The following is a 25,342-nucleotide window of genomic DNA, read 5'->3' as shown; positions in this document are numbered from 1 at the left end:
TCAAAGCTTTGTGATTGAACATTGTGACTCGTTGCCATCATATTGGAGTCGAAAAGCGGATTGTGCGTAAACAAAAAATCGAATGTCTGTTCTCCTAAGAAGGGATCTAGGCCATCAAGTGTAGCCTCTGGGGTTGAGTAAGACCAAGTGTTGCTGCAAGTTCTGCTACATGCATTTCGCATGTACGATGAGGGACTCTGCGGCTGCAAGTGTAATCGAGTCTGGGTATTTGACTCGTCCGAACATCTATTGTTTGCCAGAAAGTCCATGGTGGAGATGGTATATTATAAGGATGGGGCCTCGCAGAAGGAAGATTTTGAAATTTGTGTGGGATATCATCTTTCTGTACGCAAGCAAGATACTTATAAGATATTGTTAAGGCTGCTCCTTGGTGATAATAATTGAGGATCTACCCCGTGGGTGGTTAGACTCGATAAAGGCGTTAAAAGCTACATATGTATCTTCCAAAAGGATCTCTATAGACAAATAGGATCTGCCTCGGTGGCCCAGTAGGTAAACCATTTCCCAGTGGGGAAAAAAGAGCTTCTTACCCAATAAAATAATAGGATTTGCCCTGGTGGGGAGCTGGGTAGACCATTTCCCAGTGGGGACAAATGAACTTGATAGTACCCTCCAGCAGCCTGTCAATCTCCTCGGGGTCTGTCACCAAGGAATAACATCAATCAGCGTCGTATCAAGATATTCTCCACAGCCAAATCCCTTACATGGGTGAGCCTTCAGGGGATCGAGTTCCTACGGGCTGTCAGGCCGTTTTACCTTAAAAGCGACATGATATTGCCGAACACAGAAAGCCTAGCGTTCAAGGGTAGGCAGCGCTGCCCTAGAGTAGGGCTCTAAATATCAGTCCCAATCGCAAAGCAGGCACAAGCTTGTTTCGCCGACTTCCCAACCGCACATTTTTCCAGGCTATTGTATCTAAAAAGAACGATTTCTTAATCAAGGTATCTTGCTCTGCCTTACTTCAGAGAAGCAAGGTTTAGAGAAGTTGGCTTTAGAGAAGTTGGCTTTAGAGAAGTTGGCTTGAGAAAAGTTGGGTTTAGAAAAGTTGGCTTGAGAAAAGTTGGGTTTAGAAAAGTTGGGTTTAGAAAAGTTGGGTTTAGAAAAGTTGGGTTTAGAAAAGTTGGGTTTAGAAAAGTTGGGTTTAGAAAAGTTGGGTTTAGAAAAGATGGGTTTAGAAAAGTTGGATGTGATTGCGTCTTGGATTTTGGCCCGGGAAATGCAAGGATGTCTACCAACCAGAGCTTAATATCAGGCGCGTTTGATGGATTCCGTGGCAAACCCGTTGCCTAGGTACCTAGGCAGTAGTACGCACCAGGGTGTTGAGGTGTCGCTCATATGTTACGAACCCTGCAACAGGAGGTGACCGTCAGATGCAAATGGGCCACCAAGAGTGTGACATCGCCAAGGTTCACTTTTCTTCTCAAATAATTCCGGGATATGATCGATCACGTCCAAGAGACAGCAATCGGCGTTATTTCTACCCACGCCATTACTACATTGTCATTCGTACCTGTCCTGAATTTCTACCAAGAAGAGCTGGGGTATAGGCTAACCGTGATAGGTATAGCGAAGTTTCAAAAGAGGGGTTGAGGAATATTTTCTGTGTGTACGAGTAGGTGGTGAAACTAATTTTGATCCTCCCTGTATGCCAGAGAGAGTTCGGATACGAATATCATAAGAGCAACGTCTTCAAGGTTAATTATTAGGCCTTCCATCTTTTTTCTACCCTCTTAACCCCCAGTCAAAAAGCACAACAAAATCTTTCGAAATGATCATCTTGGATGTTTCTCCTCTATGCCATACATACGCCACCCGAGAAGGAACGCAACTCGCATGTTGTATACAGTCGCACGTTGTATACAGTCGCAGGTCGGCTACAGTTATAATTATATGGGTATAGAGGCTATCAGAGCTAGTCTGAAATAGGAACTATACGCTGATTTTATTTTTATTGTAGATTAAACGATTTAGTATAATAGCGATGTGTAGTTGTGGTATTTGTGGCCAAGATAGCAGTCACCATGCGACCGTAGAGTCACGAATAGCTTTATTTTCTGCCTGATCGGGCTGCTTTTTGGATAAAATACTACCACTTCGCCAAAGAAAATTTGCACGCAGATGAAAGAATATAAAATAATTTGATAGTTCAACCTTCTCCTGCTGTGAGGATGCTCAGATGCTCACAGATCAACGTACAGCGTAGTATACGAAGCAATGAAACAGTACAGGTTCGACGAAAGTAATAGCCTGAGGAAAAGAAGAAGGAAGCTGAGATGAACTAGATACATGTAGGCAGTGGATGCCTAAGTAGATGCCACAGGAGTAAGGCATCCACGAATGGTAACAACACCAGTTCGTTACACCTGCTCGTTATACAAAGTTATATGGTAAGCAGGAGAAAATGATACTGTCAATACTTTGCGTATTCTACCACCACTGCTACACCATTAATACCTGACGACCGAAGGTAACATCTCTAAAACAGCGATATGGTAACAATACATAGCATCCTTGTATCGGTCATACTAGACGATTCCCAATTAGGAATTGGGTGGTTCGATTAGGGAATAGGGGTATCCACCTACCATTACTCGATGGAAGCCTAAGGCTAAGCGAAACATGTCCCCTTTCGACTCATCAATTTGCCAATTCTACCTGTGACTACGCCTAGATGTCACGCCTTCTCAATCTGCCCAGCGAGCTGCTCGCTCGCACATTTTCTTATGTGAATCGTTCATCATTAAAGTCGCTGCGACAATCCTGCCGTTTCATATCACAGCTGGCCACCGATCAGCTCTACAGGACTGTGCACCTGAAGCCCGGCGAGACAAGCCAAAACAGGTTACAAGAGATCTTGAACAATCCCAGTCTACGTCAGATTCCGCGAAAGATCTACATAGACACCGTGGACGAGAGTCTTGTACGATTATCTTAATCCACCTCCAAGCAACAACTAATGCGCACAGAATTACGATGATGAAGAAGAGCAAAAATGGCCCCAAGGCTGGGACAATCTTGTTCCGCAAGTGAAAGAATTGCCTCGGCTGAACGCCGCTGTTCTGTGCTTCGATAAGGGGTTTACTTCAGACAGAACGACTCGTGATTACCTCTTTTCAACGGACTTCCCCCAGACGCCTCAATTTCGCTTCCAAGCAATGCATAAGCTCTTCTCTCTTCTCGAATCCTTACGGCACCCAATCCAAGACCTTGGTATTCGCAACCTGCAAACGGATAACCCCAAAGATCCGCAAACACTTGCGAAAATGGGAAAGGTCCTGTCAGGCCTACTGTCCCTTCGCCTAAGCATTACCAGCGAGACAAATGAAGCTGCTCCTGAGCATGATCTCGAGGTATAACCCACCCCATCCTCCATCGAGATGCTTTTTCTAAACATATCAGTCTCCGGAAATCCGCAAGTTTTTCAAGGAGTTGCCCAGCACATGGCTGAGTCCCGCTGCGCCGTCTCTCCAACATCTCTCGCTCTGCTCGCGTGAATACTCGGGCTTTTACCCTCACCTGGACCTCTCCAGTCTGTTCTTTCCACGCCTGAAGACGCTATCACTAGGAAACTTCTGTTTCTTCCATGAGGGCCAAATCGACTGGATTCTGAAGCATGGCGACACCCTCGAGGAAATCTACTTCGATGACTGCGCCGTCCTCTACGACTTTGGTATGATGGAAGAGAATGTGGACGCCTGTGCTATACCTAGGGACACCTTGGTGCGCCGCGAGGGCGATAAGACTTTGTATGGTTCATTCGAGAAGCGATGGCACGATATTTTTGATCTATTTGCAGAGAAACTGCCAAAACTTCGACACTTTCGAATCGGCTGTAGTAATTGGTACCCGGATATTCCATTTGAGCAGGAGAGGGGTATCAAGGTCGGGCTGTATTACAATCGGTACATGTGCTGCTATGATGGATATGGCCCTTCGCCTTACATGGAAGGTGAGAATCCCAAAAATCTTGCAAACCTTGAGAATGCGTGGAGACCGTCACCGGAATGTGACGATGAGGATCGCGCGGCACTGCGGAAACTATTGGCAAAGCTTGGGCAATCGGTCCAGGAAAGTTATTCGAATGGATACTCTGGATATCGTATAGTGAATTTTGTTTAGAGATACAGATCTGCAGAGTGATACAGTACTATCTATGGATTGCAATCACTTGGGTAAAAAAGCTGTATAATGCTGCCCCCAAGTTGACTATAACGGGGGCTAAGAAAGCAGATAAAGATAGAAAGCCCGAGTACTATCTGATCCGCTCTCCGCTCTCCAACTGTTCCCAAGGTTCCTGTAAAATAAAAAAGAGAAGAAAAAAAGCGAGTTACAGTATTTCCGGAAATCGGTGTCACCCCCCATACTCTTTCATGGTTCCCCAGACCCTAAATGCCAAGATACACTAAGCTACTTTCGGACAAGCTATATCAGCCTCATTTGTTTTTGGACCATACCGTAAATTACCGGATTATCGTATTGGCGGGGAAATTGTTTATTACCTGTAAGACGAGAAGTTGCAGCCTGAGGCCCGACGTCAACTTCCAATCCCCACACTGAGCGGTGCAACGAACCATGGCTCCCAACCTAGCAACGTTTAGCACCCGGCGGTCACCTGAGAGCGGGGCAAAAGACGACTTGAGACACAAAGTAGGGCTACTCTACAAAAAGCTTTAATAGGAGGTTATAATATAATTGTTGATATATTGCTCGGGGCTAGAGTGAATGTCAATGACTAAGGTGGTGAGTACAATAATGTAATATAGGCTACTGTGTGGAGAGGAAGTACCGAGACAGTCAAGATCCTCCTTGACGCTCAGGCCGATGTCAATGGCTCGGGTGGTCATACGGCAACACACTACAGGCTGCTACATAGAAAGGAAGTACTGAGACAGTCCAGATCCTGCTCAACGCTCAACAATGTGGCAAAATAATTGTAAAATGCAAGACACATATCAATTTTAAGGGGTGCAATATTTGATATCACTATTATTCAGTTTCTGTGCTTTCCACAACAAAGTTTTCATCAAAAGCTTCCAAGCACGGCAAGTTTTTCTTAAAGTGCGCCAGCGCCCCAGCCAAACCCGCACATAATCTAAGAATTTGACGGTTCGAAGGGCTGGAAAAAGCGCCTACATAATGGTGTCACCATATCCCAATTAGCAAATTACACCGATTGCGAAATTGTAAACTCAACTCACGGATATCCGACATAAAACTTTATCCCACTGTTCTTGGCTCAACCCATATTCAGGTACGCCGAATTCACTTTCGTACTGAGGATTGATCTTCAATATCTTTAGGGATGGACATTGTAGCTGTGGAATATAATCGCGTCCTTTTGGGCAGTACAAGCGCAATCGCTGAAGGTTTGGAAAATTAACTCCTTGAATTAGAGAGTCGTAGATATCTGCATTATCTTCGTTAATAATGAACAGATCGGCTCGTGTGACCAAGTTTGCGTGAAATTGCTTGCGACAAGGATCACGAAATCCTGCAAAACAGCCAAGGAGATCATCTGCGTTCCCGTGGCCAGGACCACCCAGGCGCCTCCAGATAAACCGTATAGCCTCACACCACCAAAGTGTATTGACAAGGCTACATCGGAGCAAGACACCCTTCTTGTAGTAATAATAGGTCCTAGGACAGTTACTCCAGTCAATCTCACTAAGAGAGCTAAGCCCGTCCCAGACGATGCTATCAAGAAAAGCGTCCTCTGCGTCATTCCCTACTTCACAACTAAAACCATCATCCTTATCAATCCAGGAGAAGATTTCGCGAAGGAGTTGTGGCGTGGAAAGTACATGATAAGTCGCCGTCATCGATAAGTATTGTCTGTGTGGGTAATATATAGGAGTCCCGGTTTCAGAAAGAATAAAGTTGAAGCATTCAGAGATGAACAAGATCTTTAGCGAGTTGCGCAAAATCGCTTGAAGTGATGAGTCAATTCAATTGCCAACCCCACTTTTTGGCCAGTCCCACCAAGTAAGACATCTTCGGAGCCTATGAAAGCCGAGGATGTACTAGGTGGGTCTATGCTGCGCGACCCACCCTCCTATGTCGACCGGACCCTGAATTCGCCCGACCATGCGTATGGGACGGGTTTTGGGCCCAGACTATCGGAGCAAGCTGAGATAGTACAAGCCAGTTATACTCTCCAACGAATAGGCAACAGGCGAGATCAGGCGGAACTAATTTTGGATCAAGACGTTTATTGATTGAAGAAAGAACGAGTATCATTGTGGGGGGGGGGTGCATGTCATTATTTTATGGCCGTAGGTTGTGATTAAACACTGCCTACGGAGTACTAATTCCCTAGTGCTATAAATATAATCAGGCGTTCCAAAAAGGCGGTCTGATTGGCCATCTCGGCGCGCTTTATGTTAGGCGAATGCCAGCCACGCTAATCCGATGGCTTTGCACGGTGAATGTTACAACACGGTTTGACTGCTGGATCGAAAGCCCACCCCCCGTTATGAACTCTTTCTGTCACTACCTCCTCCAACTCTACCGCAAGTCTTCCATACTTAAGTACCTTGAAATATCAGCATCTGAGGACCAACGGTCTACTGATGGCGCCTAGAACAACAGATCGCTTTCCGTTGTTCTGGGGAAATCTTCAACTCACCTTGCGCTTGTGCATCCTTGGGACAGCTATCGCAGCTCTCTGCTTTCTGGTTAAATTAGCTACCACGTACAAGAACGCCAATAGCGGCCAGGGTAAAACCTTTAGCGGTGCCATTTTCACAGTGAGCGTTTCCGAGCCAGCTAGCAGCGCCTAGCTAATGCAAAGCATCTTAACCAGAGCACCTGCGCCATTGTCACCAGCCTAGTTGAGTCTGTTACGCTTCTCGACTATAGACACCGTATAAAACGGGCTCCAGGGTGGATTAGGGGGGTCTGCGGATCTGATTGTACTTGGTGTGGGGATTTACTCGATTTTGGAGATCCTGTTGAGTGATTTTGCCCTTGGGGACGCGCCTGTGGGTTATCCAACCCCGTGGAGTGAGCTTCAGTATGTGGCGGGTAGTCTGGTGATTGTTATTGTGTAAGAACTTATCACGCCAGGAGAGATCCAGAACTCAACTAACGGTATTGGATAGGGTTGAAGCGGCCATTGCTCTGCTTCTGGGATGTTTTTGTGGATGCAGGGAACGACGGAAGAGGGGCACGCACGTATCTCCCTCAGAGCAACGATCGACCGCTTCGGTTGAAGATCAGCAAACTCATCAATAGATAAACAAAGTTGCGCATTCACGGCCAGGTGTAGGGACATACGAGGGAGTCGATACCGTCGATTAGGTCGACGAGGTTCGTAGGTATAATCATTATCGAAAGCAGCGTAAGCCATACCCTCAAATCAGTAGGTACTTCCGAGGAGCGTATTTATAGTGCCATCGTACATTAGCTGGAAACAAGAGGCTGCCACCAGGCATGAGGTAAGAAGATTATGTATCTGGCAGGCTGAGTACGGTGATCAGCAGGATCATTGGTCTTCTGTCAATTCGAGTTCGGTAGATCGGCCCCTGTAGTAAGGTTGTAGGGTTGCTAAAGGTTCTATGACTGCGAGTAAGCGCTAGGATTGCCACTCGGACACGCTGCGTAGACGGGGAAGATGACAACAAGTTGTCAGGTCTGCAAGATCCAGCTTGAATAGTTTGCATTGCTACGGAAGGTTTCCAGCAATACTCGTATCTGCCATACACACGAAAGCAGATGGTATGTAACTTAATTCTGTAAGTATCTGTATTGGTAAAAAACCGCAAATTTACTATTTGTATTTTTTGCTTAATTTAGGTCTAGTGTATCTTGGCATCTTGGGTTCGGGAAAGAATGAAAGAGTGTAGGGGGTGACACTGATTTCCGGAAATACTGTAGAAATTAAATGAACCGGGGCTTCTTATCTTTTTCTACCCTCTTAACCCCCAGTCAAAGGAACATAAAACAACAAAAATAACCTGTGCTTCCAGTCGAACAAGAGCAAAGCCGGAATCTTGAAGAAAAGTGCTATTGATTGATTCACCATCGTACCAAAAGCAGACACTGTCTAATGCCGTATATATATTTACGAGAAGGAACATACTTCCTCGATATCGAAATACCAGGCAGGAAGCGCAATGTTCGTCATCTCCAATGGTTTATTACACGCCAACAAGGACGTTGCGGAAGAAGAGCTGCCGATCATGCGATTGGTCGTGGTGAAAACAAAACAAAAAGAACTTTGCAATCTGAATCCCTTCTTGTCAGCCGTATACACATATAGATGTATATATTGTCACCCTATAATTGACTATAGTGGGGGGCTAAGAAGGCAGAAAAATGTGAAAGGCACCGATCAAAAAAGGGAAGCCTGGCGTAGCCAGGAAGAAAAGTCGGATGATGTGGAATGGATGATGGTATGATTGAAGGCTGATGAGAAAGTAGAATTTGAGGAGAATATTGGAGTAATTTATAAGTTTTCGTAATAAAGAAGAGTTAACCTAGCGAAATCTCGACAACGAAGATCGATCGCAGTCCCCGAAAGGGAGTCAAGATCCTTTGCTTGATAACACTCGAGACCCAACCCTCGACCCACCCGACTGAAAGGAAAACTGTACAGGGGCTATTTTCCAAAGAGCGCCACGGCGTCTTTCAGTGACTCATGTCGATGATCAGGTCCAGAATACGGAGGGCTGCGTGCTGCGAAGAGAGGTTGAACTAGCCCTTAGAGAGCAGTATACCAACTACAGGAAGTAATTTAATCAAAGTCCAGGCAACAATACATCAGAATCACCAAGTCTAGAGACCTCGAATTCTGAGTCTCGAAAAATCAAAACTTGAAAGTCGAAGCTCAGATCAGTTCAGATCAGGGATAGGCATCCAAGAAACAAAGAACCATTCAGGCACGGCAATGCCGTACCAGAACTCGGACTCGCCACAGTGGCAAAAAAGGCCCCAAACCTTTGAGGCTCAAAAAAAGGCGCGAAAGAGCTTTCTTTCTCTTTGACGGGGTGTCGTCGCTGGAGCCTCGCATCTCGCGTCACCCCCCCTTCCCCTCCCCTCACTTGAACAGTGCCCCACCCGGATGAGGATGATGGGGAGTAAATCATGATCCCATCTCCAAAATCAGCTTTTTCGAATAGAAATTATATCATAATAATTCTATGAATCTTTTCATTTTCTTCTGTGACTTTTAACTTATCAAACCGTCTGTAGCGTACAGGATCATGGAAAGAAACTCACAGACTGTAGAAAAGTTGATGCCCCAGGCCACAAAATGTGGATTGCTGGAGAACAGTGGAGCCTGCAACGTCAGACAGGGCATGGCATCCTTCCATCTTAGAAACGCAGAGATGCTCTCGGACAAGAGCAGTAATGTTATGCGGGGTAATAAACCATTCCATCTCCGCTATCTCTATATCCCAGCCTACAGAGTACATAGACAAGAATCAACCCGCCTCAACGGGTGCAGATTAGCGCGAAACTTGAGTCTCCGACAGCGGTAGTACACATGATATGGGATAGCAATATGGCCTCTACCCCAGAGACACAGACAGAACCAGAACCAGAACCAGAAACATTATTCTCAATCCTCACGACTGAACGCTGGCTCCATAATGACATAACGAGTTTCATTGTATTCCAGCCTAATGGAACAGGACATGTACATATCCCAATGCCCATCATATCAAGACTATATCCCATCCTACGCATACAGCTAACTCCAATACCAGCTCCTATTCGGCGGAGATCTGGCTCCATCATTTGTCCGAGGCTTCGACTGGAAAGCCCTCAACACTCCAGCCCTCGAACACACAATCAACGTTCCAACCAGCAACAACACACGCACTCTCGCGCATCTCAGTCTAGAAATAACCATCACGAACTACGACCCGTTTCCCGAGTACTACGACGAGAAGAACCGCCCAGCTGCACGAACAGAATACAACGATCTAAACGAAGAGGGTATGCTGCCGAAAACGTACACAGTTCGGTTGGAAAGTGGTCGGTTCGCGATGCCTGTTATGATGGATCTTTATGGGAAGGAGGACTTTACGGGGTCTCGTAGGAGTAGGTTACGGCTTGCTTTTGATAAATCGCCCTATCGCCCGCGGCAAGAGTGGAAACGGGAGCGATTTGGAATTGATAGTATGAAAAGGGAGACTGTTATTTTTGTGGCTCGTGCGATTCAGGAAAATACCTGGGATAACTGTGTTGTTATTTGATATGATTTGGCAAGAAAAAGGAAAGAGAAGTACGGGAAATAATTATTAAAGGCGTTATTTACTGGATGCATCGCACTGTAGACTGCGAGACGTTATTCTGGTACTGTACTCGAGTGTTCTAGTATGAAGGGACAGGGTCGGTTGCCCGGTAGGCATGGGTGGTCATTCCGAGACGGTCGCACAGCAGCGAGCCCCGCGTGAATAATCCCTCCATGCCGTCTAGTTGGCCGGGTCTACCGGTATGGAATCTTGAGGTGAATGGGCGATCGACTCCAATAGTGCATGCATCGGAGATGGCATCGGCGACTAGTTTACGCTAGGGATGTTGAGATGGAAGGGGGAGGCTTGTTGAGGGGTGCGCTTATTGTGATGGAGATGACTCGAGGAGCGAGGTCGGATGCCTCAGTAGGTATCCGCTTCAGCGAAAGGAAGGCGACTCGCGGGGTGGGGAAAACAACAACGCGCTGACAACGCGTCGAGGGCTTCAAGGGAGAGAAGAAGAAAGAAAAAACTAGAGAATACTGAACTACTTGTCTTGCGACCAGGAGTGGGTTGAATCATAGAAGATCGCATTTCAGCGTCTATGTCATGGTTGGAGCGCGCTAAGGCACCAGGTAAAGGTAATTCCTAATGTACATGCCCATGACTGAAACCATCCCGGATTATTGGGTATGGCAGTAGCATTGTGATCCTTGCGTGCTAAAGTAAAGCAAAGTTCGAAAACAACCCGATTCCGAAACCCATTGTGATATTGAAAAGCAAAAACCCATCATTTGATCGCCAGTTCGTAAAAAAAAAAGAAAAATCAGAAACCCCATATCGCCTTTCCATTGTTCAACGAAGAAGAAAAGCATCCACCACTCTCAAAGCCTCATGTGTATGAGAGAAGGCATTTAAGAGCGCTCGCCACGGAGGCGGCGGGCCAGCTGGATGTCCTTGGACTGGATGGTGACACGCTTGGCGTGGATGGCGCACAGGTTGGTGTCCTCGAACAGGGAGACGAGGTAAGCCTCAACGGACTCCTGGAGAGCACCGATGGCGGAGGACTGGAAGCGCAGGTCGGACTTGAAGTCCTGGGCGATCTCACGAACCAGACGCTGGAAGGGGAGCTTGCGGATGAGCAGCTCAGTGGACTTCTGGTAGCGACGGATCTCACGCAGAGCGACGGTACCTGAGATGGGAATGTTAGAAAGAGATGATCCGATGAGATGAGTTGGGATGGGAGATGGAACATACCGGGCTTGTAGCGGTGAGGCTTCTTGACACCTCCGGTGGAGGGGGCGGCCTTGCGAGCGGCCTTGGAGGCGAGCTGCTTACGGGGAGCCTTGCCACCAGTGGACTTACCTATTGAAGTTGTTAGCGCGATGTTGTGAAAAGGTGAGAGACGCGTCGCGTCACTGGGCCCCCACTCCCCGCTCGAAGTGCTGGTGATGAGATGACACCACCGCCACCCACGAGAGCGAGAGTGAAGCCAGCGAGCACTCCAAAAGGAGAAAAGTAGAAAGAGTGAAAAGGAGGGGGAATACTAACGGGCAGTCTGCTTAGTGCGAGCCATCGTATCAAATTAAGATGATGAAGGATGGAAGTTGTTGATGAAGATGATGTTGTCGAGAGTGGATGGAGAAGGGAAGAAGAGGTGGGTGGGGGAAGAGTATTTGTAGGGAGTGCGACCGGGGAGGGGAACGAGTTGATCTGGAAGTCAGGTCGAGCCAATGAACACGCCGATCAATTTGGCGGAAGGCAAGGCCGGTTTGATTCTCTCCCTTCCGATGGTGAGTGGGGGCTTGTGATTGGTCAGATCAAGTTGGGACAATGGTTGGCTGATTTGGCTGATTTGGCTGATTTGGGGCTAAGCGAGAGTCCTCTCCCGGATCGACCAATCACAGTCCAGGATCAATATCTCTAGAATACCATCCCTCCTTTCAATCGTGATCCCCGTCGCCAGGGAGGCTGGATCGTTGATCTAACTATTCGAGTGTATTGATCTATCTTTTGGAATGCTCTATGATTTTTTTCGGGGTATGATTAACATGTTTGGTGGTGATTGGAGACTGGATCAGAGAGTACCAAGTTAGATCAGTGGTGTTCTCGGCCTGGGGCATCCGGCCGATCACGCCAGTCTACGTGAGTGCAGAGGGAGGCCCTCGGATCACAGCCCTCTGATTGGTGGATCCCCTCACTAGCGCGTGATTCTGAGTCCTGCATTCTGATCCCCGCCCATTTGCACTTCCCATACAAATATCCTTTCTCCTCCACCCTTCTTTCCTTCTCCATCTCTCGTCGACAACACAAGTCTCATATCCACTTTTCCCAATCTCCCTTTTTTTCTCTACAACACTAATTCAAAATGACTGGCCGTAAGTCTTCTCCATTCCCCCGGGTCTTCCCATCTTGGGATTTCTTGGGTCTTCATTCTCTCTCGACGCGTCTTTTCTAACGCGTTCAACAGGTGGAAAGGGTGGTAAGGGTCTCGGCAAGGGCGGCGCCAAGCGTCACCGCAAGATCTTGCGCGACAACATCCAGGGTATCACCAAGCCCGCTATCCGCCGTCTCGCTCGCCGTGGTGGTGTCAAGCGTATCTCCGCCATGATCTACGAGGAGACCCGCGGTGTCCTCAAGACCTTCCTCGAGGGTGTCATCCGTGACGCTGTCACCTACACTGAGCACGCCAAGCGCAAGACCGTCACCTCCCTCGACGTTGTCTACGCTCTCAAGCGCCAGGGCCGTGAGTTTTCCTCTTCCTCAGTTACCTGTCTTCCTTCTTCAATACTAACCTTCTCTCCTCTCAGGTACCCTCTACGGTTTCGGCGGCTAAGCGTCTCTTGTCTTTCTTCTCTTTTCCGGGTTAACGGTACGATGGGACGTTGGGGTGTTTATCTGATTTTTTAACAATCGTCATGGGTCTGGGTTTGATTTCTTTTACAACGACTACCACTTTTGCGTCCACTATGGGTCTGCTAGTGTTCGCTTCTCTAAGCTTTCCTGTATCATAGCGGCCTTTCTACAACATGGCTGGCACCACTTAGGTGGAATTGACACTCTCGGAACGAGATGTGCTCCGATACGAATACAATTTTGAAACCACGCAATTATTCCATTGTAGACTCAATCGTAAAATAGCTTCCCTCCATTCTGAATGTTATCCTTGAGCTGCGCGGGCGAGTCTTGACTTGACTTCTTCTCGCGTCTTTGCTTTCGCGTTGTTTTGTTGACGCGTTCGCGGCGTCGCATTGCGGTCTCGGCTTCACGGTGCGGGTACGGTAGTCCATAAGTCTGTACTCCCGCTTCATTGTACTTGCATGCAAGATACGTGGGTAATTAGTATACAATTGAATGTTGTAGTAAACAATAATACAGTACCAAGTACAATTCTTCCCTGTCTTTTCGCTGTATTTTCTTTGCTTCGATCGCGGGGGAGTTTGTCTCGGTCGCGTAGTGTTCAACTTGGCCCACGACACTTATAATCGTACGGTGGACGCAAAGACATGCATTTTTCTTGTCAAGTATGGATGATAATAATAATTTAACCATCGCACGTTATTCCCGTGTTTATTTTTCTTATAAAGTGCTAGTATTGAGAGTTTTCAAAATGAAAGTCCCAGTTATGGAGGAAGATGGTGATGTGTTACTCTAGAAATATATATCACTATCTTGTAGGTCCACCCAACTCAACATGATTAACCTAAATCCACAGAATTCCACTTCAATTTGGTATCAAAAGTTTGACAGTCTTTCAATAAGTATAGATGAATCAATTACAATTCGAACTTACCTAGGGATCAGGCATAAATTGAAATTGTAAAATGTGGCATTTCTCGGTCGCCAACCCGGTCTTTTGCAAGTGATAATCCCTCCGAATCTCGCGCTGAATCCTCTTTGGACAGGTGGCCGAGTGGTAGATTTGGTTCACCACGCAACGCGTTCAAATCATCCATCGGTCAAATTTAAATAATTTTCATAGTATACCCCAAATCAAATGCCCATTTCGCCGGTTCTAGATTCAGCCTGATTTTTATTTATTTTCCGAGGTGGTGATTGCCCCGAAATCACCTCAATGACCTGGCAGCGGCCAACAAGTGACCAGCAAGTGCGGTAGGTTCCAACCTTGAATCATTCACCACCCACCTGGGCATTCCCACAGACATGCAATGAATCACTCGCAGCCCCTCTACGAGTACGCGATACCAACCAGAGATCCTAGTGCAGGAATTCAATGTCGCTAGATGCTCCCCTTATCACCCCTCCACGGCCGGACCCTCGCCGGCCAACGCCAACATACACTAGACCATCCCCACTGGGACCAGACACGGCACAAGGCCAGCCACAATGGTACCAGGTACTCGATAATACCCTTGAGAGGAGACAGCTTGGAACGACATGGATCCTACCAGAATTGACAGACAAAAAGGTTACTCTTCGCCCGGAGCTCCCATTCGAGTGCGCTATCGGGAGTATGTCCAATATTACCCGAGCAGCACCACGAGGGCCGTCGAATCGAGCCGACCTTACTGCAAGTCACGAACACAGGATTGACGACTTCCTGCATTGACTATGTGCAGCGAGGGGCACATGCAACAGCAGCCATGTCCTACTAGTGTTCACCAGACCCAAAATCCTGACAGGCCACTAGGTTCATTCTAGAACAAACGATCCGCTAGACGTCCACTTTGCAATCCCGGAAAATTGAAGAGTCCCACCGAAGTTCACAATATACCCTCGTGGCGAAAACCCGCATATCAGCAGGCCCCAATAGAAGCCTGAAATATTGATTCCCCCGGGGGATGGGCACAGAAATCGCCAGGCCAGTCTCGATCCTCACGCGCCCGATAGAAAAACAAACAAACTCCAGGCCGAACGAGGAGGATCTAGGGCGACCAACTCGTGATCTCGACCGGAGTAAAACCAACGGGCTGTCGCAACTAGCCCCAACATACCCACAGGAGCTGCCATGACTGGGTCGCGACGAGCGACCCGACAGTGTGCATACATACTACGCTATGGACAAACCAACAGCCACCATGCACCGAGATGCCTACCGCTCAATCCAGTCCCCCCTCCCGAGGTCGGGATTACCAAACTGTTGATGCGACAGAGCCACCAATCATGGTCTGGTTCCCCTTTTCAAAAACCAGGCGGAGCTGCTGAACAATGACTTCGCGTTGGGGATAATCATGCTGGAGCCCCTTCCGACCGGCCTAAACCCGACGGTTTTCGGGATACTATATTATAGTTCGACGGGCTCTAGTCGCTAATCATAATCCGCACACCTTATTGCACATAGGCACAAACTTATCGACAGGGCGCTTGGCATGGTGGATCTGATTCACCCAGAGAGCACGCTAACCTCAGGTGGATGCAGCTCGCGAGCCGAAGACAATCATGGCGTCTTCTGACTGGTTGTCACTGTACTTCATTTTTTTTCAATGGCACTCGGGGCTGAACCTCTTTCGTCGCGGGGTCCAGACAGGGTATCACTCGCTCCAATCATGTATCAATTAACTCCCAGAAGCTTGGGTGCTGTAACCGCATCGCATTGCACTTAATTCTTGAGCTTTGCTTGTATATACGGTCATATCGGCCGACGCTCCCAATTCCTGACTCCTCCCCGTGTCTTTCTCCATTCTTCCCCGGAAGATGCGACAATGTGGTTGCTTGTCCTTGCGACAGTCCTAGTCCTCACGGACGGGGGTTTCGGTGCTTCCAACTCCTCCAACTCCACGAACTCCACCTATATCGACCCGATCAAGAATTTCTGCCAACGGTTATGGCATCAATGTTGGTGGGCCCCAATTACCCCTATACGAGTACGAGCCGGTACCCAGACTCGCAAAAGACTGACAATCGCAGCTGTTGTGAAAGATGATGTCCTCTATATCGATGGTGGCCTTGAGGTCTTCATTCCGTACAACAACCATGGGAATCCCGAACAAGGCATACCCATAGTCGGAACTAGTACGCTTCCGAAATCACACCCTTGTTTGAAAAAGAAAAATACACTCACCCTTCGCGCAGATACTTACATGGTGATGGTTGGCCTGAACTCGTCCTGGAACTGGCAAACAAATATCTCAATAACCGCAGTCAACAAAACAGTCAATACAAACACCGGAACTCTACCCCCATCAAACGTCCGCGGCGCAATGTACGCCGGTACAAATGAAGACTCCAACGTTTATTCGTACGGAGGGACTTCCTCCTACGCCAACCGAAGCTTCCCGGGTTTTCTGTTCCCCACGGCGCCAACATACACCCTCTGGTCATTCGAAGCACAAGAGAAGGCCTGGGGTCAATATGATATATCGCTCGACGTGCCAATACGACCAGCTGGGGGCGCATACGCAGAAGTGACAGGCCGTGGAATGGGATTTTACTTGAATGGGTTCATTGATAATGGCTCCAATCCCGATTACCAGTATTACACCGATTTCCGAAGATACCTGGACGGTCTGGTGGTGCTCAACACCACGACGCAAGAAGCGAAGAACCTTTCCACCTCGTCTTTAGAGAATTACCCCCGCGCCATGGGCGGGCTGGTATACCTGCCAAACATCGGCACAGAAGGAATCTTGGTTTCGATGGGCGGAGTGACAAAACCAACAAGCAATGATGCCCTGTCAGATATGGGGACATATGTAAGTGAATCCGAGCACCATCGGAAATAGCAAGGGAATTATCCGACTCACATACTTGCCACGATCACAGATCCCCTTCGATAGTGTTGATTTCCTCGACGTAGCATCTATTGACAACGGCAACTCGGACGGAAATTGGTACTCACAGAACACAACAGGCGACATACCCGCACCACGAACAGACTTCTGCCTCGTGACAGTATCAGCGCCGGATAACTCAAGTCACAGCATCTACCTCTACGGCGGGAAAGGCGAGGAAAACGTCTATGACCAGACATACGTTTTATCGATCCCGTCATTCATATGGATCAAGATAATGGAAGGGGCCTCACCTCGCTACGCACACTCCTGCCACGTCGTTGGGAAATCCCAGATGTTGACCGTTGGCGGAGCTCGATATGAGAACATCACCCAGGGCTGTGATTGGGAATATAGGAGTGTTGCGATATTGAATTTGAAGAATTCCCAATGGGGAATGTCTTCGACTACAATGCCGGCGAGTACGAACTGCCAGCGAAGATTATTAATGTTATTGGTGGAAGGTTAGCCAACTCCCCTCCCAAAATGAGTCTACCGACATGATCTAACACACCCCGAAGCGCAACAGGAAACGCCACAGTAACCAGCCCCCCCTCCGGCTTCAGCAACAAAGAAGTAGAAACATACTTCAACAACCCCAGCGCCCTTTTACCAGCCTCAAAACCCCACCTCACAGGCCCGAAAATCACCGGTGTCGCAATCGGCTCATTAGCCGGCGCCATTATACTCCTCGGCGGCAGCGCATACTACTACATCAACAACCGGCGCAAACGCAAACAAATAGCGAAAGACAGCGACCAAGAACAAAACATGCGCGAAGCCCCGGGCCAACATAATGGTATTTATGAAGCGCCGCCGGACTCGGTGACGGCTCGCTTTGCTCGGGCGATCTTTCGGAATCGTGCGAGAAGGGCGGAACTTGAGCCGCACCCGCCTGTTGTTCATGAGATGGATGCGGATCCGCAGGTTTTTGAACTTCCTGGTAGGAATTCCAGGGTCGAGAGGGGGGATGATGAAGAGGATAAAAAAGATTAGGATGGATTGGATTGGCTGGGAGAAGGGATGGGTTTCTTTTGGTTTTTTTAACGAGTGTTTTACGAGTGAATGAGTTATGATTTGGATCTAGCAGATATGAATATGGGAGTTTCAATTAATGATATTTTTTTAAACTCTAGAAATTCTGTTCTATAATTGATAAGGGAGTGAAGAATGGAACAAAGAAAAAGCGTTGGATGAAAGGACGATCTCATTCACGGTCTCAATCTCGATTTTCTCATTGAGAAGGAGCTCTGCCCAAAATGGATACCTAGGTATATGATGAGCTCCTTCCGTGAATTGCACCTGTCTCTTCTCTCCTCTCTCCTCTCTCCTCTCTCATTCTTCCCCATTCAATCCTCTCCCTTCCTTCCCCGTTCTCTCTGTACCAATCTCCATCTTCAATTGACCCTACACTCATCTCCCCTCAAGATCTCAAAATGGGTATCACAAAGACACCCCCACCCGCCCACGACGATCCTTCCGAGCCAACCTCACCCAAGTTGCCTGACAAGTTGACCAAGTCTTCAGTCACAACCCGGACTTGGAAGACCAAGAAATCTGAAGCAGATGATCTGCCATACCACCCCCCGAGCAGGAAAGGGAAAAGACGTGCTGTTGATGAGAACCTACCAACAGAGTCAAAGTCAAACCCAACCGATTCCACCGAGGCTGTGGACGTGAGCCCGCCTCCAAAGAAGAGGGCGAAGACTCGAGCCAAGAAGGTTAAGGCTGATGGCGGTACTGAGAAGAACGCAAAGGCTCAAGCCAAAAAGGCTCCATCTGATGGCGGCGTCGAGAAACGCAAAAAACCATGGTTGGACGAGCCTCCGCTTGACCACAAGGTGAAGCTCGTGAGGCTCGCCAGTAAGGTTTCACGGTATCTGCCCTTGAATCCCCAATTCCCCCTCCTCATAGTTTTGTTGCTAACAAGATCTATCACATTCCCAGATTGTTTTTCGCCGGGTATCAAGTAGCTGGTACTCCAGAGAACCCACAGATATCTTTTGATGTCATAGGCTCGACGGGGAACCTCTACAAGACAACCATCAAGGAAGTGCCCTTCTGCGACTGCCCGGACTCGAGGTATCGCCGGACCATGTGCAAACACATTATATATGGTGAGAATTTTGAATTGGACCTGCACTTACTTTCCCTCCATTTTCCTGTCCACTCGGATTTGTTCTATCACCGAGATTCCAGAGGCTAACTCCAATCTGCAGTGTTAGTGCGTGCTTTGAAAGTTCCTACCGAGTTACAATACCAACAAGCCTTTCTCCCATCGGTAAGTACAGGCAAGAGATGGTCATCACTCTTCACCCCAGCAGACACTAATTCGTATATACAGGAGCTCCGTTCCATGCTCGAAAATGCTTCCCACAGCCTCCGAATTGACGTCCCGACGGGAATAACCGCAGAAGAGAACAACGGCACTCGCAAGCCCATCGAGGGCGACTGCCCAGTCTGTTTCATGGAGATGACCGCCGATGAGAAGATCGTCTGGTGTATGGCGACATGCGGGAATAACATCCATGGCGAATGCCTGAGGCGGTGGGCGGCTGTTTCTTGTGATAGTGGTCTGCGCTGTGTTTACTGGTACGTACATGCCTCTACTTGTTTTGCAAAAAGCACCTTCGCTGACGGATTTATAGTCGTTCTCCCTGGAAGAACGAGAAAGATCCCGCCACTGGCCTTGATCTCGAGGACCTCCGCTCACAGAAGAAAGGACTTGGTTCTAACAGATATGTTAGCCTTGCCGAGGAGTATGGCATTGTCCCTAGCCCGAAGAAAGAGGCCGGTGGTGGTGCTGGAGGTGGAAAGAAGGTTCCTGGATCTTCTCAGTAGTTCCGCAGAGCGACACTGTCGCCCTTGTTCTTCGCGAGAATTAGCCGGGGAGGTTTATGGTTTGTGTTGATTTTGCGAGCTTTAATCAATAGGCCACAATACACTACGGGGATTTCTCGGTCTGCTGGAGTATGCTGTACAACATCTTCCTATCTGAATGGGGCTCGTCTTATGTATTCCTATGTCAGGAACGATACTCAATAGTTAATATCAAGGACAATTTTCTTTTATGACTGACTCGTAGGCTTCGGATGTCTGCATAGTGGGTGATTTAGCCGGTGCTTCTGAAAGGGACTCGGGAAGTCCTTATCCTGCCTATGTTCGACTGACTGATGTTCAGAGTATGGGTTATTCAAGGATAAATGTAGATATCATGAGCAAATCTAGCAACTAATTAACTAGTCGATGGTGCGACACTCAGGCCTGAGACATCAGGCCACCCACGCGTTGTCTTGGCCAATCTTACACATCGCACTTCCATCTCACTCTCATAGCACACATCTACTTGCCATCTCGTTCTTGCATAGTCTTTCTCCCTTGCATTTGATACTCAAAATTAGAACAAGTCTTTTTTCCCCTCTTTCGCTAAACCATTCCCCAAAGGACACATAATCTCCGAAGAACCCACCTCTGTTCAGGGGGGGAAAGAGAGCACTTGGCCCCCAAAAACCCATTGGAACCTCTTTGGCCAACAAACCGATAATCCATCCCCAACTAAGAATAAGCTTCACGACCACCATGCAAGCTTCCACACAACAGCAGCAACAGCTTCAACGCCAACAAATGCTCATGGCCCAGAATCGAGCCTTGCAAGCAATGGCCGCCAGGCAACAAGCGCTCGCAGACCCAGCCAGCACTCCTCAACAAGCCAGAGAAAACATCAATAATGACCAAGAGATGCACAACAACAACACTTCCAGATCAATAGAATTCCACGGCGAACATGCGACACTCACACCAGGGCCAAAACCAAACGGCCTAATGACCTTTCATGCAATCTGCCAAACCAGATCGCCCCAAGAAGTCGAGCGCATCCTCTCAACAACCCAACCAACTCCCCAAATCCTAAATTTCGGCCTAGAAGCCGCTCTAACAGGCTCTAACATCGCCGTCGCCCAATATCTTCTCTCCAACCACGCCCCCATCACTCCATCAACGGCGGAAAAAATCCTCCAAACCACCAACCCAAATCCCACGCTAACAGACCGCCAAATCGCCCTCTTCGAACTCCTAACCCAACACGGCTGGACCCCAAATTCCCCAGGAAGTACCGGCGCTCCACTATTACCACAGGTAGCAGCGACCAACAACACGGCGCTACTACGCTGGTTTCTAACGCACGGGGCAAACCCGAATTTCGGCATTCGGCGACTCGGCACGAGTAACGGGGCAACAGATCAATTAAGCTACGAGTCCTGCGCGGCTCTAGAATCCGCCTCTGCAAAAGGCGATATTGAAGCTGTGCAAATGCTATTTGACGCTGGTGCTGAGATTCGCTACGGTTACCCTCTTCACTACGCTGCTGGTGCCCTTCCTGTTCCTGTTCCTGCTGGTGGGGGATCGGGATCGGAACTATTTGACCCAGATCGAAGAATTCCTATCATGCAGCTCCTGCTTGAGCGTGGTGCGGACGTTAATCAGAAAGGGGAGACGGAGCTCGTGGCGCATCATCCTATTATGTATGCTGTTATGGCTGGTGCTGTGCAGAGGGTTCGGTGGTTGCTTGAGCGTGGGGCGGATCCGGAGGCGAGGGGGTCTTGGGGGAGCGCGGTTGAGACTGCTTTTGTTATGGGGAGTGAGGAGATGAAGGCTGTTATGGAGGTGGGGATTCGGGCGAGGAGGTTTGGTGGCGAGGCTAGTTTTGCGGGGGAGGTTCTTGCCATTCGGCCTAAGCCGAGTGGGTAGAAGTGGGTAGTACTATACGAGTCGTTGGATATACTGGGGTAGGCTGAGATGGGCTGCGTTTGGTTTGGTTTGGTTTGGGTATGGCGTGTGCATAGATCTACTTTAACTATAATCAGAGTTTATAGATGATGCAGATGCTAAAGTTTTATAAGGTTTTAGTGCTTATTTCTTGTTAACTGGGACTATGGGCTATGACTATGTAGGATATTGAAGCGACTTAAATTATAGAATAGCCCTGGAGTGCCTGAGTTCCTGTCCTTTGAGTCCTCCTTGAGAAAGGATTTTTTCATACTCCGTAGTGCCAAACCATTACCATTAAGGCCTCGCGTCTCAGAAATCTCAATTGAACACGTCTCAATAACATTGGAATCCACTTGAAATTATACCGTATCGCCAAACCGGGGCTTGTAAACCCAGAACAAGTATGATCAAAGTGGAAACAAGCCACCGGCCGCGCAACGACCAAGCCCTCGACACCTCAGATTCCATCAGATTATCCGCATATTTTCAACTAAGCTGAGTTACTCGTACGCATTACACGGACTCTTGGACTCCGGTTGGTGGGAACTCGCACGAGCCAGGACAACGCCACTCGAGAAAGAGCTAAAACTCTATCAAGACATCGGGGACCAATGTACAGAATGTCATTGGACGAGCTGAAACCTGATTGGTTACAACGAGGCTGAACTCAGCTGGACTCTGCCCTGAAAATAGGTGGGACACGCAAGACTGGCTGGGAGAGTCCATCGAATAGGAATGTGTGTTGAGTGTCGGCACTCGAGCCTCGCGGAGATCCGTTGAACAAAAGTCAGATACATGTATCTTTTCCCGGCCAGTCAGACTCTTAGATTGCCGATCTTGGGCTGTGCTTTGAAGGCAGCACGATTAAGGGTGACAGCGTGGGCCCCTTGACAGGCAACGGCACAGGGCATTTGGTATCCCTTGCTTTCGAGTTGTCTTGTCGTGGATCCGTTCTATGTAGATCATTGTTCTAAGTCTTTCCCAGTTCGCATGAATTTTCCTTGTTTTTTTTTATTACAAATATTTTAATACCTTTTAAGGTAATCCTAAAATAGAAATAGAAACTCGCTGAAACAAAAGTAACTGGGATGTATTTCTCAGCGCGGTCTGTTTTGTTTCTCGCATAAAGTTTCGTATACTAGTCATCCCGAAGTACTCACCCGGACATATCACAACCTAGGAACTCAGCACACCATCGGGATAACTCGGACGATTTCCGAATATCTACTACGGACTGCAGTACTCCTACAACCTTGCAATGTAAGATGCAACCCAACCCCTAAGCCGGATGAAAACCCTTCCCTTTCTCCAAAGGGAAAAAAAAACTCAGACATGCATGCCAACGGAGAATCCCGGTGCCGACTTGCCGGCACTAGAAGGGTTTTCGAAATTCTTAGCGCCTTCTAGCCTGCCTAACCTGCATCATTACTAGTGCGTTATGTCGTGGTGTATCGCCCATACCACCAGCAACACTGCATTCCAATCGTTGTGGCTGTGCACCACTGCCAATCATTTGCATCGAAAAAATTTTTCACTGTGCATTAGCGTTGTTCTAATTCTGCTCTGCAGGACTTGAGACTGTCAGGGCCCTGGCCCGGCACTTTCGAACCGTTAAGGTGCTGACCTCTTTTCCTTTTCGCCGGGATTCCACCGTGAAGGATCACGAATGAAAATTTTTTCTTCTTGGGGGACCGAGCGTGGTGTGTGTCGGGCCGGTTTGGGGTTGAATGCGCCCGACTAAGAAGGTGATTTTACACGACAGAGTGGTGGTTACTACCGTAGTGCTGTAGTGCTGTCTGTGCCGGGCAGCATAGACCACTCCGTATGCTGAGCACTATCTATGACCCGTGCATTGTTTTTATTTCTACAATAGGCAAGTGAATGTGGACCAGATTGTAGGGAGATGGAGATGTTTCCCCGAAAATCGCCACTTCCCCGGACGAAGGCCACGTTGTTGTGGCTTTCGAGCCGAAAATACATCGGCTAGAGGGGCCAAGAGTTCTGGACCGAGAATGAAGGTCAAGTGAGCAGTCGATAAGACAAGGGCTAAGACTACTCTTAAGGGATACTACTAGTAGCTACTAGTACGAGGAATAGAGTGTTGGTCCAGACTCTTCGGTTCGCACGGCACCCCGGGCTTCGGCCCCCCGTCCTCTTGGGGACCCGAGCGCTAAAGCCGAGACCGGGACTTGGGACTGCATCTCCGAGGATTTGGCATGGTATTCAGCATAGCCCTGACCAGATGATTCTTCTTCGTACGATTTGCTTCTTTCGTCTTGTACATACGGATGCACATATTCCTAATCACGCGGATCTTCTCCGGTTCTCGCACGAAATGTACGAGTAATGTACCTAGACTAATGTAGTAGACTAAAGTGAACACCGACTTTGCCACCGTTCCCCCGGTCGGAAGTCGGCCGATCAGATACCACGCTAAGCTTAACGCATGCAAGAATGTCGCTAGAGGCTCTCTCGCCGATGGTAGCCCGCGCAATTTATGTACGAGTACGCGAGATGCTTGCGACCTCGTGTTCAACTTTTTTTGCAGGCCGCGCTAGTTGGACTAGCAGGGATCTGCGGAAGATTTTTATTTTATTTATTTTTTACTTTTATTTTTTTTTGTTCGCGTGGGTTTGTTCCTGACGCCCTGGGCGTTTCTGAGTCAAAATATGTTGACAAATATAGTTGTAATCATTATTATTCATGTTTTGTGTTGATTGACTGGTATTTTAATTTTTTTTTCCTTTCATGTATTTTATTCTGTGCCGTGTGAAATGCGTGACAGTCATAGTCAAAGAAACAGGCCATTGTCAGACCATCAATAACCCAAAGTGTCCTTGTGACCTGGGGAACCTTGGATCGCATAGGCAGATGTTTAGTGTAGCCGAGGGTCTCACCATAGAACAAGGCATAGGGCGGCTCCGACGAGGCTCCTACTCAGACACGGTCGCAGCCGCGCTAGTTGCACTCTCCATAGCTGGTACTCCGTACTAGTACTGAGTCACATGGTACTCATGCCATGGGTCAGCTGACCTCAAAGTCTCATTTTGACCAGATCGGTAGCGTTGAGCCGAGCAGATCGAGCGGAAATAGCTAGAAACTTCGGGGGATGGTATGGCAGGTGTATCTCAGCTGGTGCTGGTGCATTTGGACCTGCCCAAACCGGATCTACCTTGGGATACCCCAGAGAATGTTAGAATGCAGGGAATCCCGATGACCTGGGTGCCACATGGTGGCTGAGCACGACGTGGCTAGTGGAAGGGTAGAACCAGTAGAGTTAGGGTAGACTAAACCGGATTGGGCAAGGGACCCCGGCCGTAGGGTGAAAAAGAGCAGAGAGAAAAGTTGAGTCACGCGGCCCAACGGGTCCAAAACAAGGTGTGGCTCAGCCCTGTAGAAAATCTCGGGGTGCCCTAAATTTGGAGTTTTTGGAGCTTCGGAGATCGGGACTAGTTCGTTAGACCCGGATTATGCAGGTCTACGAGAGATTGCTAAGCGATGATACAGAGTACGATTCAGAATGGTAATCAATAATCCTAATCCATTTGGCTAAGCCCGATGACTCCGGATGTTTTCGTACCCTCCTTCGTACTCCGTATCTCGTATAACCATGGAGGAGCTTAAATTAATTAATGGGACTCG

At 48.2% G+C, this 25,342-nt stretch overlaps 8 protein-coding genes across 8 annotated transcripts; 6 read left to right on the top strand and 2 right to left on the bottom strand.

The window, feature by feature from the left end:
• Window positions 1-2,692: 2,692 nt before the first annotated feature.
• N7509_007357 (F-box protein) lies at window positions 2,693-4,140 on the top strand (the record flags this gene model as incomplete). Its single annotated transcript, XM_056631994.1, has 3 exons — window positions 2,693-2,926; window positions 2,988-3,371; window positions 3,451-4,140. The coding sequence occupies 3 exons, from the start codon at window positions 2,693-2,695 to the stop codon at window positions 4,138-4,140; spliced, it is 1,308 nt and encodes a 435-aa protein (XP_056487545.1).
• Window positions 4,141-4,979: 839 nt separating this feature from the next.
• Window positions 4,980-5,840, bottom strand: N7509_007356 (uncharacterized protein; the record flags this gene model as incomplete). The annotated part of the gene is made up of 2 exons (XM_056631993.1): window positions 4,980-5,150; window positions 5,220-5,840. The coding sequence occupies 2 exons, from the start codon at window positions 5,838-5,840 to the stop codon at window positions 4,980-4,982; spliced, it is 792 nt and encodes a 263-aa protein (XP_056487544.1).
• A 3,686-nt stretch (window positions 5,841-9,526) lies between these two features.
• On the top strand, window positions 9,527-10,223 carry N7509_007355 (uncharacterized protein; the record flags this gene model as incomplete). Its single annotated transcript, XM_056631992.1, has 2 exons — window positions 9,527-9,661; window positions 9,732-10,223. The coding sequence occupies 2 exons, from the start codon at window positions 9,527-9,529 to the stop codon at window positions 10,221-10,223; spliced, it is 627 nt and encodes a 208-aa protein (XP_056487543.1).
• An 893-nt stretch (window positions 10,224-11,116) lies between these two features.
• hhtA (histone H3) lies at window positions 11,117-11,778 on the bottom strand (the record flags this gene model as incomplete). The annotated part of the gene is made up of 3 exons (XM_056631991.1): window positions 11,117-11,394; window positions 11,460-11,567; window positions 11,754-11,778. The coding sequence occupies 3 exons, from the start codon at window positions 11,776-11,778 to the stop codon at window positions 11,117-11,119; spliced, it is 411 nt and encodes a 136-aa protein (XP_056487542.1).
• A 792-nt stretch (window positions 11,779-12,570) lies between these two features.
• N7509_007353 (histone H4) lies at window positions 12,571-13,038 on the top strand (the record flags this gene model as incomplete). Its single annotated transcript, XM_056631990.1, has 3 exons — window positions 12,571-12,580; window positions 12,673-12,948; window positions 13,013-13,038. 3 exons carry the CDS (start codon window positions 12,571-12,573, stop codon window positions 13,036-13,038), a joined length of 312 nt encoding a protein of 103 aa, XP_056487541.1.
• Window positions 13,039-15,865: 2,827 nt separating this feature from the next.
• N7509_007352 (putative cell wall anchored protein) lies at window positions 15,866-17,929 on the top strand (the record flags this gene model as incomplete). Its single annotated transcript, XM_056631989.1, has 4 exons — window positions 15,866-16,855; window positions 16,926-17,237; window positions 17,291-17,397; window positions 17,455-17,929. The coding sequence occupies 4 exons, from the start codon at window positions 15,866-15,868 to the stop codon at window positions 17,927-17,929; spliced, it is 1,884 nt and encodes a 627-aa protein (XP_056487540.1).
• A 440-nt stretch (window positions 17,930-18,369) lies between these two features.
• On the top strand, window positions 18,370-19,774 carry N7509_007351 (uncharacterized protein; the record flags this gene model as incomplete). Its single annotated transcript, XM_056631988.1, has 5 exons — window positions 18,370-18,809; window positions 18,881-19,050; window positions 19,153-19,214; window positions 19,278-19,525; window positions 19,582-19,774. The coding sequence occupies 5 exons, from the start codon at window positions 18,370-18,372 to the stop codon at window positions 19,772-19,774; spliced, it is 1,113 nt and encodes a 370-aa protein (XP_056487539.1).
• Window positions 19,775-20,557: 783 nt separating this feature from the next.
• N7509_007350 (ankyrin repeat domain-containing protein) lies at window positions 20,558-21,679 on the top strand (the record flags this gene model as incomplete). Its single annotated transcript, XM_056631987.1, has 1 exon — window positions 20,558-21,679. The coding sequence occupies one exon, from the start codon at window positions 20,558-20,560 to the stop codon at window positions 21,677-21,679; it is 1,122 nt and encodes a 373-aa protein (XP_056487538.1).
• Between the last annotated feature and the right edge of the window lie 3,663 nt (window positions 21,680-25,342).

Source organism: Penicillium cosmopolitanum (genome assembly GCF_028827165.1).
Source record: "Penicillium cosmopolitanum strain IBT 29677 chromosome Unknown utg000008l:1.0-4398992.0:1.0-4402845.0, whole genome shotgun sequence".
Lineage (NCBI taxonomy): Eukaryota > Fungi > Ascomycota > Eurotiomycetes > Eurotiales > Aspergillaceae > Penicillium > Penicillium cosmopolitanum.
The sequence above is the reverse complement of the archived record's forward strand: the minus strand, read 5'-3'. Positions and strand labels throughout refer to the sequence as shown.